Source organism: Eremomyces bilateralis, assembly GCF_010015585.1.
Source record: "Eremomyces bilateralis CBS 781.70 unplaced genomic scaffold P152scaffold_14, whole genome shotgun sequence".
In the NCBI taxonomy this organism is placed as follows: Eukaryota; Fungi; Ascomycota; class Dothideomycetes; order Eremomycetales; family Eremomycetaceae; genus Eremomyces; species Eremomyces bilateralis.
Genome location: NW_022985080.1, coordinates 486,728 through 499,769, shown reverse-complemented (window position 1 = coordinate 499,769; position 13,042 = coordinate 486,728). Strand labels below are relative to the sequence as shown.

General features: G+C 53.9%; 3 protein-coding genes across 3 annotated transcripts; 2 read left to right on the top strand and 1 right to left on the bottom strand.

The window, feature by feature from the left end:
* Positions 1 to 548: 548 nt before the first annotated feature.
* On the top strand, positions 549 to 1,933 carry P152DRAFT_438502 (NAD(P)-binding protein; the record flags this gene model as incomplete). The annotated part of the gene is made up of 7 exons (XM_033677613.1): positions 549 to 602; positions 657 to 726; positions 784 to 807; positions 882 to 1,035; positions 1,088 to 1,469; positions 1,530 to 1,708; positions 1,764 to 1,933. The coding sequence occupies 7 exons, from the start codon at positions 549 to 551 to the stop codon at positions 1,792 to 1,794; spliced, it is 894 nt and encodes a 297-aa protein (XP_033532979.1). The 3' UTR covers positions 1,795 to 1,933.
* A 168-nt stretch (positions 1,934 to 2,101) lies between these two features.
* P152DRAFT_438500 (tRNAHis guanylyltransferase) lies at positions 2,102 to 3,753 on the top strand. Its single transcript, XM_033677612.1, has 6 exons — positions 2,102 to 2,151; positions 2,201 to 2,290; positions 2,340 to 2,471; positions 2,524 to 2,568; positions 2,621 to 2,793; positions 2,844 to 3,753. Exons 1-6 carry the CDS (start codon positions 2,138 to 2,140, stop codon positions 3,272 to 3,274), a joined length of 885 nt encoding a protein of 294 aa, XP_033532978.1. The 5' UTR covers positions 2,102 to 2,137; the 3' UTR covers positions 3,275 to 3,753.
* On the bottom strand, positions 3,309 to 12,582 carry P152DRAFT_474942 (beta and beta-prime subunits of DNA dependent RNA-polymerase; the record flags this gene model as incomplete). The annotated part of the gene is made up of 6 exons (XM_033681371.1): positions 3,309 to 5,752; positions 5,810 to 5,965; positions 7,043 to 7,104; positions 7,177 to 12,172; positions 12,231 to 12,387; positions 12,454 to 12,582. 6 exons carry the CDS (start codon positions 12,580 to 12,582, stop codon positions 3,309 to 3,311), a joined length of 7,944 nt encoding a protein of 2,647 aa, XP_033532977.1.
* Positions 12,583 to 13,042: the final 460 nt, after the last annotated feature.

Sequence of the window (13,042 nt, the reverse complement as noted above, 5' to 3'; positions counted from 1 at the left end):
AGCTCAAATAGAGGAATTCGGGGGGTAATAAATCGATGGTTGTTCATCTTTGACGCTCCCCCACAGTCTACGGAAAAGGAGAAGCTTATCGACTATCAAAAGGGCTACAGATACCGGGGTATTGTCAAGCGATCGAGCGCTCTCGGTCCGGGGGGACGTTTCAAGGTCATCAATTCTTCCACGTTGGATGGAGTATATCAAATTGAATCTTTCCTAATCCAAAGCTTATGCCTGTGGCGAATTTAGCGGATCGAGTGATGTTGATAAATGATCGATTCTGATAGGCGATATTACGGAGTACAGATAAGGTCATGCATGGATTCCGCTGAGCGGCCCAATCCAACGTATATCTCCACCGAATAACAATCTCCCATGGATTGCAAGGCGCTGTCAGAGACGCTAAAAAGATCAAACATGGCGGGAATTATCCTTCTTCTTGACTTTCTGGCCCGTTACTAGTTAACTAAACGATCAAGATCTTTTAAGACGAGTGGACGATCCTGTATAGACGCAGAGTGGCAGCAGCGGACAATATGGCCGATTATACAATGAACAACATAGATTCGGAGCATTTTTCGCCATATAGAGTAGATGGGAAGTTGGTACGTCATTATATTGAAGAAGAGCTAGGGCAATGCTGAGATTACGCCGGATAGTATGGATTCGTTTGCATAATCACCGGAGCTACTCAACCCGTTGGTAGAGCAATCGTAACGGAACTTGCTGGTAAGTTAATCGTGCATGAGAATCAGGCCAAGGCAAAGTCCGCTGACCCAAGATTAGCTCACGGTGCCGCCTGTGTATACGGTATGTCCATTGACGACATCCGCTCCTCCAGCAGTGACAGTAAGTATTTGAGCTCCTCGCTGAGTATCAAGTAGCGTGTGATGATGCCTCCACAAAGGAGTTCGACGCTTTTATCATCGAGACCACCAATATCTACCCGAATACGAAGATCATCGCATACCCGTATAAGTTCGCGACCGAGGAAGACACGCTGAGTCTGATCGACGATATCCTGAACCAATGGGGCCGGTAAGCTAACCTTCCACGCGCTACCGATCCGCTGTTAACTCGTGGTGTCAAGTCTCGACGTCTGGGTCACCTCCTCGGGTCTCCTCGGGCCTCCTTCAATCGACGAAACCTCCCCCGACGACCTCCGCAAATGCTTCGAGACCAACAGCATGGCGCCGTTCTTCGCGCTTAAATATGCTCCGCCAGCAATGGGTAAAACCACGCCAAAAGGCAACTACCCCAACGCGGCGCTGAAAGACGCCGCGTATGGCAGCATCATTGTCGTGAGCTCCGTCGCTAGCACGTATGGTGGCTGCTGGGGCCCTGCTTTGACGATGAGCTCGCACGCTGCTTTGGGGGTTGTCAGGGCTGGCGTTGCTGTGCTGAAGGGAACGGGTGTACGTATTAACTGTATTAGTCCAGGGCAGATTGATGTAGGGGTCGATTTGAAACCGGTACTAGACCTTTAATACGCGACATTGCGGGCTCTCTCAATGTGCTGACCTCGTGACTAGTCTGATATGCGTGGAACGAGCACGCAGCTGCCGCCATCGAGTCTGCAGACTCAGAAAGAGGTCATCGGTTTAGAGAGGGCTGGGTTCCCCTCGGAGGTTGGAAAAGTGGCTGGCTTTTTAGCTTCTGGTTTCAGTAGTTATATTACTGGAGCAAACTTGGTGGTTGATGGAGGCGCATCGTAAGTCCTCCCCTAAAGACCCTTCTTGTCCGACACAGCGCTGAATCAATCTCAGGGTGATGAATCCGCTCCATATACCTGTATAGTTGGCATATTAGAATTGAATCCAGACAATGAACTGCGGGCTGCCCGACTTGACCTGGGAACTGATTGAGCTGACGCGCCGAATATCATCATGACTGACAACGCATTGAAAGCCAAGTGCTTGGCTCTGGACTCGAGCGGTTCGATTCAGTGCGATTATATCCATATAGTCCTTCTCGAATACTAGGAAATTCTTGTCCATTGTGACTCAGAATCAGTATTTATCAAAAATGTCACGTGACCCCAACCTGGCTTTGACTTCATGCTCGATGCCTCTCGCTTTCGCCGTTAAATCATTGAAAAGATTATGAGTAATTTGTATACGTTGCCTGATAGAAATTCCTAATGGCTAATTCAAAGTAACAATATCGAAACCTTCCCAATATATCAGCACTAAAATTGGCGCAGGTACGAATACGTCAAGACCTTCGAGCAGCCCGACAACCTCCTATCAAGGACATGGATAGTGATCAGAATCGACGGCAGAGGCTTCACGAAGTTCGAACTCCCGAGAATATGAGTTTGCATTTTACTGACTCTTTATCAGGCTCTGTTCTAGATATGGGTTCGAGAAGCCAAACGACCGAAGGGCGATCGACCTCATGAACTCCGCTGCGCAATGCGTCATGAAAGATATCCCTGATCTGCTTCTCGCGTACGGCGTGAGCGACGAATTCAGGTAGGTAGCAATCGCGTCTAGCCTTCTGAGCTGTGACTAACATGCGAGACAGCTTTCTGTTTCATAAAGACTGTACTTTATTCCAGAGACGCTCAAAGTACGGGCATCCTTAGTTCAGGAGAGGAGGTCTCCTTCACTAACAGCCACAGTAAACTGGTCTCTACCATCGTTTCTACATTCACCGGATATTATGTCCACTTGTGGACCAACTTTTTTCCTGACAAACCGCTGATCCCGCCGCTCCCATCGTTCGATGGAAGAGCTGTGCTGTACCCTGATGTGACCAGTTTACGGGACTACTTTAGCTGGCGCCAGGCCGACTGTACGTGCCCAATCTCCTGTCCAGCCATGAAAGGCTCCTAATCGACGCAGGTCATATCAACAATCTCTATAACACCTCTTTCTGGAGCTTGATTCAGAAAGCCGGCCTAGACGCCCGAGCGGCAGAAAAGCGTCTGTCAGGGACGGTGTCGAAAGACAAGCACGAAATTCTGTACGCGGAGTGCGACGGGATGAATTACAACCGCGAACCCGATGTCTTCAAAAAGGGTAGTGTGCTCTATCGTTCGTTTGAGCTGGAGTCACGGCACGCTCTGCTCGGCTCCAGTGAAACCAGCGCCCCTGAGACCCCGACACCACAGTCGAAGACGGTTGCTGAGAAAGACCGGAAACGGCGCTTGAAGGCGACCGTTGCCATTGAACACATCGACATCATCCAAGAAGACTTCTGGAACCAGCGGCCTTGGATACTAAGCGGAAAAACAGGACGACTGCCTGACGACAATGCAAAAGAAAAGTCTTGATTAACAGTGATTATTTGTACAGCACCATGCGTGATCAATGTCCCACTCCGCCCGCGACCCAATCCATGAACCCCGGCTCGTTCTGCCCCGGAAACAGCCCCTGCACCCCCTCCTGATCCGCCGCTCGATTCACCTCATCCTGCTCGACCTGCCCCGTCCGTCTCCGCTCCTGCTCCTGTCGTTCCCGCTCCCGCGTCCGCTGCCGCTGCTGCCGCCAAAAGAGCAGGAACGCCAACACTCCCGCGAACGCGAGGATGATCAACCCCTCGAGAATCCCATCGTCCAAATAATCGAGGTCATCGTACGGATACGCCTCACCGTACCCATCGCCCTCTGACCCGCCCCCCAGTCGCGGCGTATCGCCCATCTCCCAATCGTCCACCTCGCCCATCTGCGCCATGCGCGCCTCGTCCGCCGCGATCGCGTTCTCCAAGAAATTCGCCAACCACTCCGTCCACGTCTTCGGCTTCGCGTCGCGCTCGTCGGGGTCGTCGATGCCGTGGACCGCGCCGCCCGAGACGCGGTTCCACATCGCGCGGCACCGCAGCTTGACCAGCGCCAGGGTGACGGGTGCGTAGGCTTCCTTGTTGGTGTCCAGCGCCTGGTCGTACATGCGCTTGGCGAGGTGGAAGTCCTGCGGCATGCCGATGCCGTTTTCGTGCATCCAGCCGAGGTTCCACATCGCTTGTGCGGATTGCCAGGTTTCGGAGGCAGCTTGGTAGCAGGCGGCGGCTTTCTCGGGGTCGGTGGAGGTGCTGACGCCGGAGAGGTAGAAGTCGCCCATCTTGACCATGGCGTCGATATTGGATTGCTTGGCGGCGCGGGTATACTGGATAAGGGCGAGGGTGGGGTTGTTGAAGATGGAGCCGGTTTTGGGTTGGAGAGAGGAGAGAACGCTCAGGGTAAGGTGCGCCTTGTCTAGGGATTTCGCTAGGAATTCACGAAGCCAGTATAAAAGCGACCAGCGAGGAGTAGACTGATCGAGTAGATACGCCACGTTGCTCTGCCCGGTCTCGAAGCCCTGCTCGGCCGCCATCAAATATCTCACCAATGCAGCTTCACGATCCCCCATCTCATAAGCGTCGTTCGCCTCCTGGAAGTTCGCGACGAACGCCTCTGCTTTCTCAGCGACGATCTTGTAGTAGGCCGCTGCGAGACCGCAGTCCTGCGTGCGGCCGTGTCCATGCCACGTCATCTCGGCCAGATAGTAGAACGCCTCGACATGGCCCGCCCTTGCCGCGAGCTCGAAGTAGCGCAGCGCGATGCTGATATCGCCTTGGTCCAAGAACAAGATCCCTAGCTGCGCCTGGGCAGACGGGAGGTGCTCGTCCGCCGCGGCGGTGAAGTACTTGGCCGCCATGTACGGATCGGATTCGACGCCAAGTCCTTTGAGGTGCATCAAGCCGAGACTGTACTCGGAGAGGGGATCCGATACCCTGATACCACGTTGGAACCAGGTTCTCGCGATCTCGAACGACTGAAGGACACCTTCGCCGCGAAGGAACATGCGGCCCAGGTAGCCGGCAGCTCGAGCTGCAGTCTTCTGAGTTTGTGGGCTCAGACCCTCGTTCTCACTCCCGTCTTTATTCCAGTATTGTCGCGCGATACCAAGGAAGTACTCCTTCGCGAGTTTGACGTCTTGTGGCAGAGAGCGGGCACCCTCGTAGTACAACTTTCCAAGCATGAACTTCGCTTTGATATCTCCTTTCCTGCCCATGAGGTCCAGGTATTCCAGCATGTCTTCCAACCCGGGTCCAGGCGCATCCTGATGGATAATACCTGGATGCTTTTGATTCGATCCGGTGCTGCTCACACTTGCGCCCTCGCCGTACAATCCCCCATCTTCATCAGATAGCGCATACGCTTCTCGAATGAGCGCGTAGTTCCCTGGTGGCCCGGAGCGCACCCACGCAATCACCTTCCTAGCCACCGACCGATAGTAGTGCACCGACTCCTCACAATGTTGCGGAGCCGAAATGCCCATATGGTGACGATATGCCACCGACATCTCCGCCCGGAGATCGCCCCCGTCCGCCGCGAATGTGTAATATAACAACGCTTTCGCCTGGTCGGGTTTCACGATGTCGCCGAGGCCGGTTGCGTAAAAAAATCCCACCATTCGCTGCGCCGTGGCGTTCCCCGTTTCTTCCGCGAGGAAATGGTAGAGCTCGAACGCTTCGGTGTAGTTCCGCGGATGGGAGTAGTTGCCCCAGAAGTTCAGTTCGGCAAGGAGATAGATGGCGTCGGCGCTCCCCTCGGCAGCTGCCACGTCAAGCCATTCCACAGCATTGTGCACGGATAACGCGTCCTGGGGAGAGGTATTCGTTGTGAATTGATCGGAAAGGGAGAAACCGGGTATCAGAAGGGTCTTTGCGTAGTGGAATGTCGTGCTGAGGAGGCCGGATTGTTTGGGGGTCGGGATTACGTTGGAGAAGAGGGGTTTGATGGAGTCGAGGATTGAGATGGCTTCGGCAACGGCTAGATCGCAATGTGAGCACTTAATGTCTCTGCCTATGGGCCTCCTGGGTGATATACCTTCTTCGCTGTGCGTTGCTCCCTGGGATCCTCCACCTCCATCCTTGTATGCGCCAGACGTGATGGGTTTTTGGGATATGCTTTCGGTCGCGCTATCTCGGTCGGCTTCCTGGATTGCACCTTGTATGACAGGCAAGAGGGAGAAAAGCAGTAATACTGATCGCGTATATTAGCAGATACACAGAGGACAGCAATAATCGACAAGGGCAACTCATACGGTGTAATAACGGCAGCTTCAGGAGCTGTCCTATACGATGTCTGCCCATTGCAGCTGGTGAAGCAGGCACACCTCATCTGTACACCGCGGTCTAAAGAATCAAAGGGATCATAAGATGATAGTCATGATTTTGGAGAGCAGGAAGGTTCCGCCTATTCATTTACAAGCAAACACTGGTGGTGGTGGAGGAGGAGGAGGAACACGGGTGATTGTTAGCTTCGGGGTATTCTTGGAAACCGGCCAGATGTCATCCTCTATCGCGTTGTCATCAAGTTTCCCTCATCCCTGTCCACGATCCTCCCTCTATGAAATCATCACCATCAAGGAGTCAGATACTCCATCTAAGACCGACTTACTGGTATTCACTCATAACAAGTCACAGCCCTGTCCAAATAGAGCTCACAAATTGGTTCAATGATTTTTTGATTTCATTTAATTATCCCCTGCTATCCCCTGCTATCCCCTCTACTTTTCAACCGTCGACGTCGCAATTTGGTGACCATCATCCCTCTCACCTCCGTCGTTCTCCCTCTGCTCTTATGCAACGAACGAAAGAAGTGCATCACACCAATCTCATCCCTCATCCGAGAAGCGATCGAAGACCGCCGCCGCCACCACCACCACCACCATGCGACCTTCCACCGCCGACTGCCGCTCTCCTTCTAATATAGCTCCTCTAGCATAGCTCCACGCGCATGCAGAACAACGAAGCCGATAAAAAGCAACGGCAAAACGCAAATGGACCATAACCCCATCTCCAATTTTTGAATGCATGTTCCTTTTTGAATGTCACCCCCCGATGGGCGTGCGTGTGCTCGTGCGTGTGCAGATGCAGGTGCGCTTCGGTGAAAAAAAAAAGTAGAAAGCACCCCTCGCTGGAAACGCCGTGAGTGTGTGTTGGAGGGCTAATACAGCTGGCAGCAAAAAAAAAGCCACGCAGGAAGTAGATGAAGTTGCTGGTTTTTGGAAATTGTGGGTTGTTTAGGTGCTGGGGAATGGGAAACGAAGGATCAAACGAGGATTCATGGCTTCCACTGCCCGTTCGTTCTCGCGGTCGCGCCCACAAGTGAGGTATGCTCTTTTCATCGTGGTGATCTGATTCGTTGTAAGCATTCGCCGGTCATGATGGATGGAAAGAAAGTAGACTTACGTTGGAGAATACTTCGGGCTGGTCGGGCTGTACTGCGGACTGGTCGCGTTATATGCCGCATTGCCCGGAGTCCCACTTGCCCCAGGGCTGTAGGTCGGGCTGGTCGGGCTGGTCGGACTGTACCGCGGACTAGTCGGCGAATACTGGTTGTTGCCGGCAGGGCTGCTTGGGGAGTACATCGGCGACGTTGGGCTGTACGAAGGGGATGTGGGGGACGTGGGCGAACGTTGCGTGGTCGCGCCCGCGAACTGCGGAGAAGTGGGCGAATAGACGGGAGAAGTGGGGGAGTACGTGGGCGACGTGGGGGAGTAGTTACGGTGCCCGGGTGTGTTGGGGGAGTAAGTTGGTGAGGTGGGGGAGTAGGACGGACTCTCCGGAGAGAAGGACGGGGAGGTCGGAGAGTAGGAAGGCGACGTCGGGGAGTGCCCATACGCGGGAGACGTGGGCGAGTAGCGGGGAGATGTCGGCGTATAAGCCGGGGACGCCGGGGAGAAGCTGGGTGACGTAGACCCTGTAAACCGCGGGCTGGTCATAGGCGAAGTTGGAGAGTAACTTGGGGATGTCGGCGAGTACCCAGGGGACGCCGGGCTCATGCCGCCAGCGGTGAAAGGACTTGTAGCGTTGTAAGCTGGGCTCGTCCGGTCGGTGGATGCGTAAGGGCTCGTGAAGCCATCGTAATCGCGTCCATAGGAGGTGAAGCCACCTGCTTCGGCGGTTCCCGCCTCGACCATCGGCGAGAACGGCGCATTGTAATCGACGCCAGCCATCAGACCTTCGTGCGTAGGGCTGCCCAGTTGATATGGCGTAGATGCACCGGTGTCATCGAATTGGCCGATGTTGCCAACCTCAGCACCCAGTCCGAGACGTCGGTTGTCCTTGGGCATGAGGTTGAGCATCTCTTGATCCAGAAGGATTTCCATATCGCCAGTACCCAAAGGCGCAAGCTGGCCGAGAATGACGTTCTCGGAAACCCCGCGACAATCATCGAGCTCACCAACAGCTGCGGCTTCCATGAGAATTTCGACGGTCTCCTCAAAGGAACACCTCATCAATGCGCCGGTATCTGCACGGTTGATACCGAATCGAGAGACGGGCATGAGAAGGCCGCGCGAGGTCATGACCTCGACAAGAAGAGCCAAGTGACGATGATTGACATATGAACCATCAAATGACAACACCTGCCACAATTCGTGCATCAACGCGGCTCGGGTGGCTTCAATGCCAAGGACCGCCAAAATCTGGGAGAAGTCGTTCGTGTAGGTTCGAGTGTGATCGACGTCCTCGATGGCCAGCGAAGCGCGAAGGTCGGTACCGGTAGTATCTAGGAAATGCTCTGTGCAAAGTGGATCCGCCTTCTTGAAGACCAACGTGCCCTCTTTGTCGTAGTGGATATGATCATTGGTGCTGAGGTAAGCGCGTTCGATGCCAGGAATGCCACGGAGAGTGAACTTGGTGAGGATGTGGTCCTCGAACTTGCGGTAGGAGGCATCCTCTTCATCGCTGATTGCGTCCTCTTTGCCGTGGACCAGACGGACACGGATGACTTGCTCATCGGCGTTGTTGTCGCTGAAGATGATCGCAACATGTTGGGAGAAGGCGGCCTTGAGCGCACTGGCAACATCGGCAACCGTCAACCCTGTGTCCAGGAGCTTGCGTCGACTGAGCACGATACGAAGGACCCATCGGGATTGCAATTCCACATCGACATTGTCCTCAGGGATGATGAAGTAGGACTCAACCATGTCCTGGTCCGCTTCGACAATTGTGTTCTCGATATCAGGATCGTAGACGATCTCCGTCAGTTCCGTAACGCTGCCCAAGCTGGTGTGCTCCATGCGGCTTCGCAATTTCGCCGCCCAGCGCTGGTCGTCACGCTTATCCTTCTCGAGGTAGACCTTCATGGACGGCGTCTTGAGGTTGACAGCAACGTTCAAGATTTCCTTGAGACGTGGGACACCAAGGGTGACGTTTTTGGATGCAATACCCGTGAAATGGAAGGTGTTCAGCGTCATCTGCGTCGCGGGTTCGCCGATGGATTGGGCTGCTAGCACACCAACCATCTCGCCAGGGCTGACAAGTGCGCGGGCGAAGCGAGACTCGATATCGCCCAGAATATTCTCCAGGGCTAGCTTGTTCAGTGAATGCTGTTTGACCAAGCGCTTGAATGCCAAATGAGACCGCATTTGCGCTTTGATGAGCAATGTCGCATCGTGCTGAGCTTCGTTCGTTATCGGGTCGTCTCCACGGACCACCGTTAGGCGGTCGAGAAGATCTTTGACCATCGGGATGACCTCCGCAGGATGCATATCGCTTCGTGCACCATGCTTGATGCGGAACTTGGTCTTGGCGTTGTCGATGATGCGAACAACGTTGAGGGGAAGCTGATACTGCTCTTCGGCATCGGCCTTGCCCTCACGAAGGAACGCTCGATCGGCAAGGAGGGCTTCATACTCCGCATCGAACCATCGCTGAACTTCGATATCACCGCGGATCTCGTTGGCCTGCTCAAGAACGTCCGTGCCAAGAGACAACTTGGGATCCATGACATCGACGCGGAATTTCTTCTCGAAAGCCTGATCAGAGCAGACAATGAAGTCAACGGCCTGGCGTTCGATATGTGCACCGTCAAGGCCATCCTCTCCGTAGATGAACTGAACGATGTCGCCCAGAGAGTTGCGCACAGTTCCATCATACCGGACCGAAACATCCTCGAGAGCCTTGACAAGACGACGCTGGATGTATCCAGTCTCTGCAGTTTTCACTGCGGTGTCGATAAGACCTTCACGACCAGCCATGGCGTGGAAAAAGAACTCAGAAGGCGTAAGCCCACGTAGATAGGAGTTCTCGACGAACCCACGAGACGACGGTGAGTAGTCATCCTTGGTGAAATGCGGCAGGGTGCGATACTTGAAGCCGAAAGGAATACGCGATCCTTCCACGGACTGCTGACCGACAAGAGCCGTCATCTGAGAAATGTTGATAGCAGAACCCTTGGAACCAGACATGGCCATGGTTCGCGCGTTGTTGAGGTCCTTCAAAGCCTTCTCAGTTATGCCACCCGCTCTATCACGAGCGCCGTTCAATTCCTTGAACACCTTGCTCTCGAAGGACTTGCGAATATTCATACCGGGGAGCGTCTCCAGTTCATTGGCGGTAGCAGCCCGAGTAATCTCCTCGACCTCGACCTTCTGTTCGTTGATGACGTCTTGAATGTCCTGCGCAAGCTTGGCACCCGGTACAGTGTCACCAATCCCGATGCTGAAGCCGTTGTGCAGAAGCCAGTAGTTGACAATTCGCTGCACGCCATTGAAAAAGTTGACCGCCACTTCAGGACCGTGCTCGTTGTAGATAACGTGGATGATACCAGCAGGCGTGGACCCGGCAGCTTTTTTGGACAACATGCCATACATAAGCTCGCCACCGTGAACCATGAGACCTTCGTCGTTGAGTGGACACCTGCCTTCACCGCTTCCAGTGAACAGGTTCAGGCCATCCGGGAAGGTAAGGCTGATGAGCTGCTTGCCAGTCCATCTCGGCTGCGGCTTGATGATCGAAGGGTGCGGAATGGTGCCATCCCAACCGGGGACATGCAGGAGAAGATTCTGGACTTGCTCCTTGTCCAGGAACACATCGCGACGAGTAATTTTGTAGATCCCGCAGAGAGAATCCTGGACAATGCCCATAAGCGGACCGTTCTTTTGCGGTGAGACGATCTGGAGGGGAACCATGCATAGGTTCATAATCTCCGCGCGAGTTTCCTCGCTCTGAGGAACGTGCAAATTCATTTCATCTCCGTCGAAATCGGCGTTGTACGGTGACGTGACTGACAGGTTGAGACGGAACGTCGAATATGGCATGACGCGGACTCGATGGCCCATCATGGACTCCTTGTGCAAAGAGGGCTGACGATTGAAGAGGATGTAATCACCATCGATAATATGGCGCTCGACCTTCCATCCGTGCATCAGATTTATCTCGCCTGCACGCTTGTGATGTCGCAGATCGATACGCTCGCCAGTGTCTCGGATGATGTACTTCGCGCCAGGATGCTCGTTCGGGCCATTGCGAACCAACTGAGTCAGCTTCGCAATATTGAATGGTGTAACCGTCTCGGGGTAAGTGAGAGTACGCGCAATACTTCGGGGAACGCCAACTTCGTCGAGAGACAGATTTGGATCACCAGTAATGACGGTACGAGCAGAGAAGTCCACGCGTTTCCCCATGAGATTGCCTCGGATACGGCCCTCTTTCCCCTTTAACCTAGAACGGATGGTCTTTAGCGGACGCCCGGACTTGTGAACCGCAGGCGGCATATCCGCAATGGGATTCTGCATGAATGTCGCAACATGGAACTGTAGGAGGCCGCAGAATTCGCGGACGACGTGATCGGCCGCACCTTCGGAGATACAGCGGCGGACGTTGGAGTTGGAACGAACAATATCACTCAGCTTGTAGGTCAAATCGTCCTCGCCACGCATGCCTTGGCCAGTGCCGTCCACGGAGATACTCGGACGGACAGGAGGAGGAGGGACGGGCAGAACAGTGATGATCATCCACTCAGGACGAGCATACTCGTTGCTGAGTCCAAGGAGGTCGACAGTCTCTCCGGTAAGGTTTCGGAAGACGTTCAAGGCATATTGTGGAGAGATCTCTTCCTCTCGAACAACGGCATCATCTTCGCTCTTGTCCGGCTTCCATTTGCCTTTCAGATTCATACCTTGTCGCCGAACGTCGGGCATTCGATTGCCGCAACCGCCGTGGCCAACCTTCTTCTCAGCTCGCTTCTTTCCAGGACCAGCATCTCCCTCGTCCATGTCGACCGGATCCACCTCGCACATGTCTTTCGGCTTGCAAACTTTGTGGATGGCATCGAATCGTTTCTTGGGGTTCCTCCAACGGAGAGCATCCTTGAACGCTGGATTGCTCTCATCTAGCTTGATCTTCCCACAGTTGTGGCAGACGATTTCGAGGAGCTTCTTGACCTTGGTAAGAAACCCTGAGTAGAGGAATGTGGTTAGCACTTGAAAATTGGAACAAGCAGTTTCTTGTCATACCAGGATGAAAGACTGGCGTTGCAAGCTCAATATGACCGAAATGACCAGAGCATTCCTGCATGTTCTCACCGCACGTAGCGCAAGAGACGCCGCGGTCGATGGAGCCCATCTTGGGGTCATTGAGACCTTGTTCGCGAGGACGTGACCGTTGTTCATCCTAGACCAAGGAAATCACTGTCAGCGAACAAATCATTAGAAGAGAGATCAACCAAAGTGTCCGTACCATTGTCTCAGGATACAAGACATGGACAACGCTCATATTCTTGATCTCCTCCGGTGAGAAGATCCCGAACTGGATCTCTTGGATCGTGCGCAGCGGCGCGCTCGAGTACGCAAAGTTGAGGTTCGCCATATTGAATGATTGTTGACTTGGTTATTTCTCTAGCTGAAACGAAGCGAACGGCGATGGATCTTGCGATGTGCGGATGTCGTTATCGATGGACAGAGTGAAATGAAAGGCACAGTGTTCGATAACTGTGGTGACGGAGATCGCGTCGACCTTCGGGGACTTTGTGAGAATGACTCTTGAAACTCCTCGACTATCTACACCAGTTCGTCTTCTTCTCGTCACTTCCCTGCAGTGGCTTGGATGGCACAAGCACTCCCTCCTCAGGTGCGGGATGCGCACGTCGCGCGGCGGCGACCGTCGATGAGGCGACCGACCTCGTTCGCGATGGGTGTCGTCTCCAGGATGTGTGCGCAGGCGATGTGACCGGTTCGAAAAGACCCTCTCGTCGATCAGAAATGATAGACGAGTGATTGAGCGCGTTCAGTGCGATGAGGAACGCGTTGTTGGAGGGAGATGGTGGTCG

Excerpts from the sequence above, each read along its gene's own strand:
- P152DRAFT_438500 (XM_033677612.1), top strand. Across the intron at positions 2,472-2,523 it reads GGCGTGAGCGACGAATTCAG|CTTTCTGTTTCATAAAGACT; the intron begins GTAGGTAGCAAT and ends CATGCGAGACAG. Across the intron at positions 2,569-2,620 it reads TTATTCCAGAGACGCTCAAA|TAAACTGGTCTCTACCATCG; the intron begins GTACGGGCATCC and ends TAACAGCCACAG.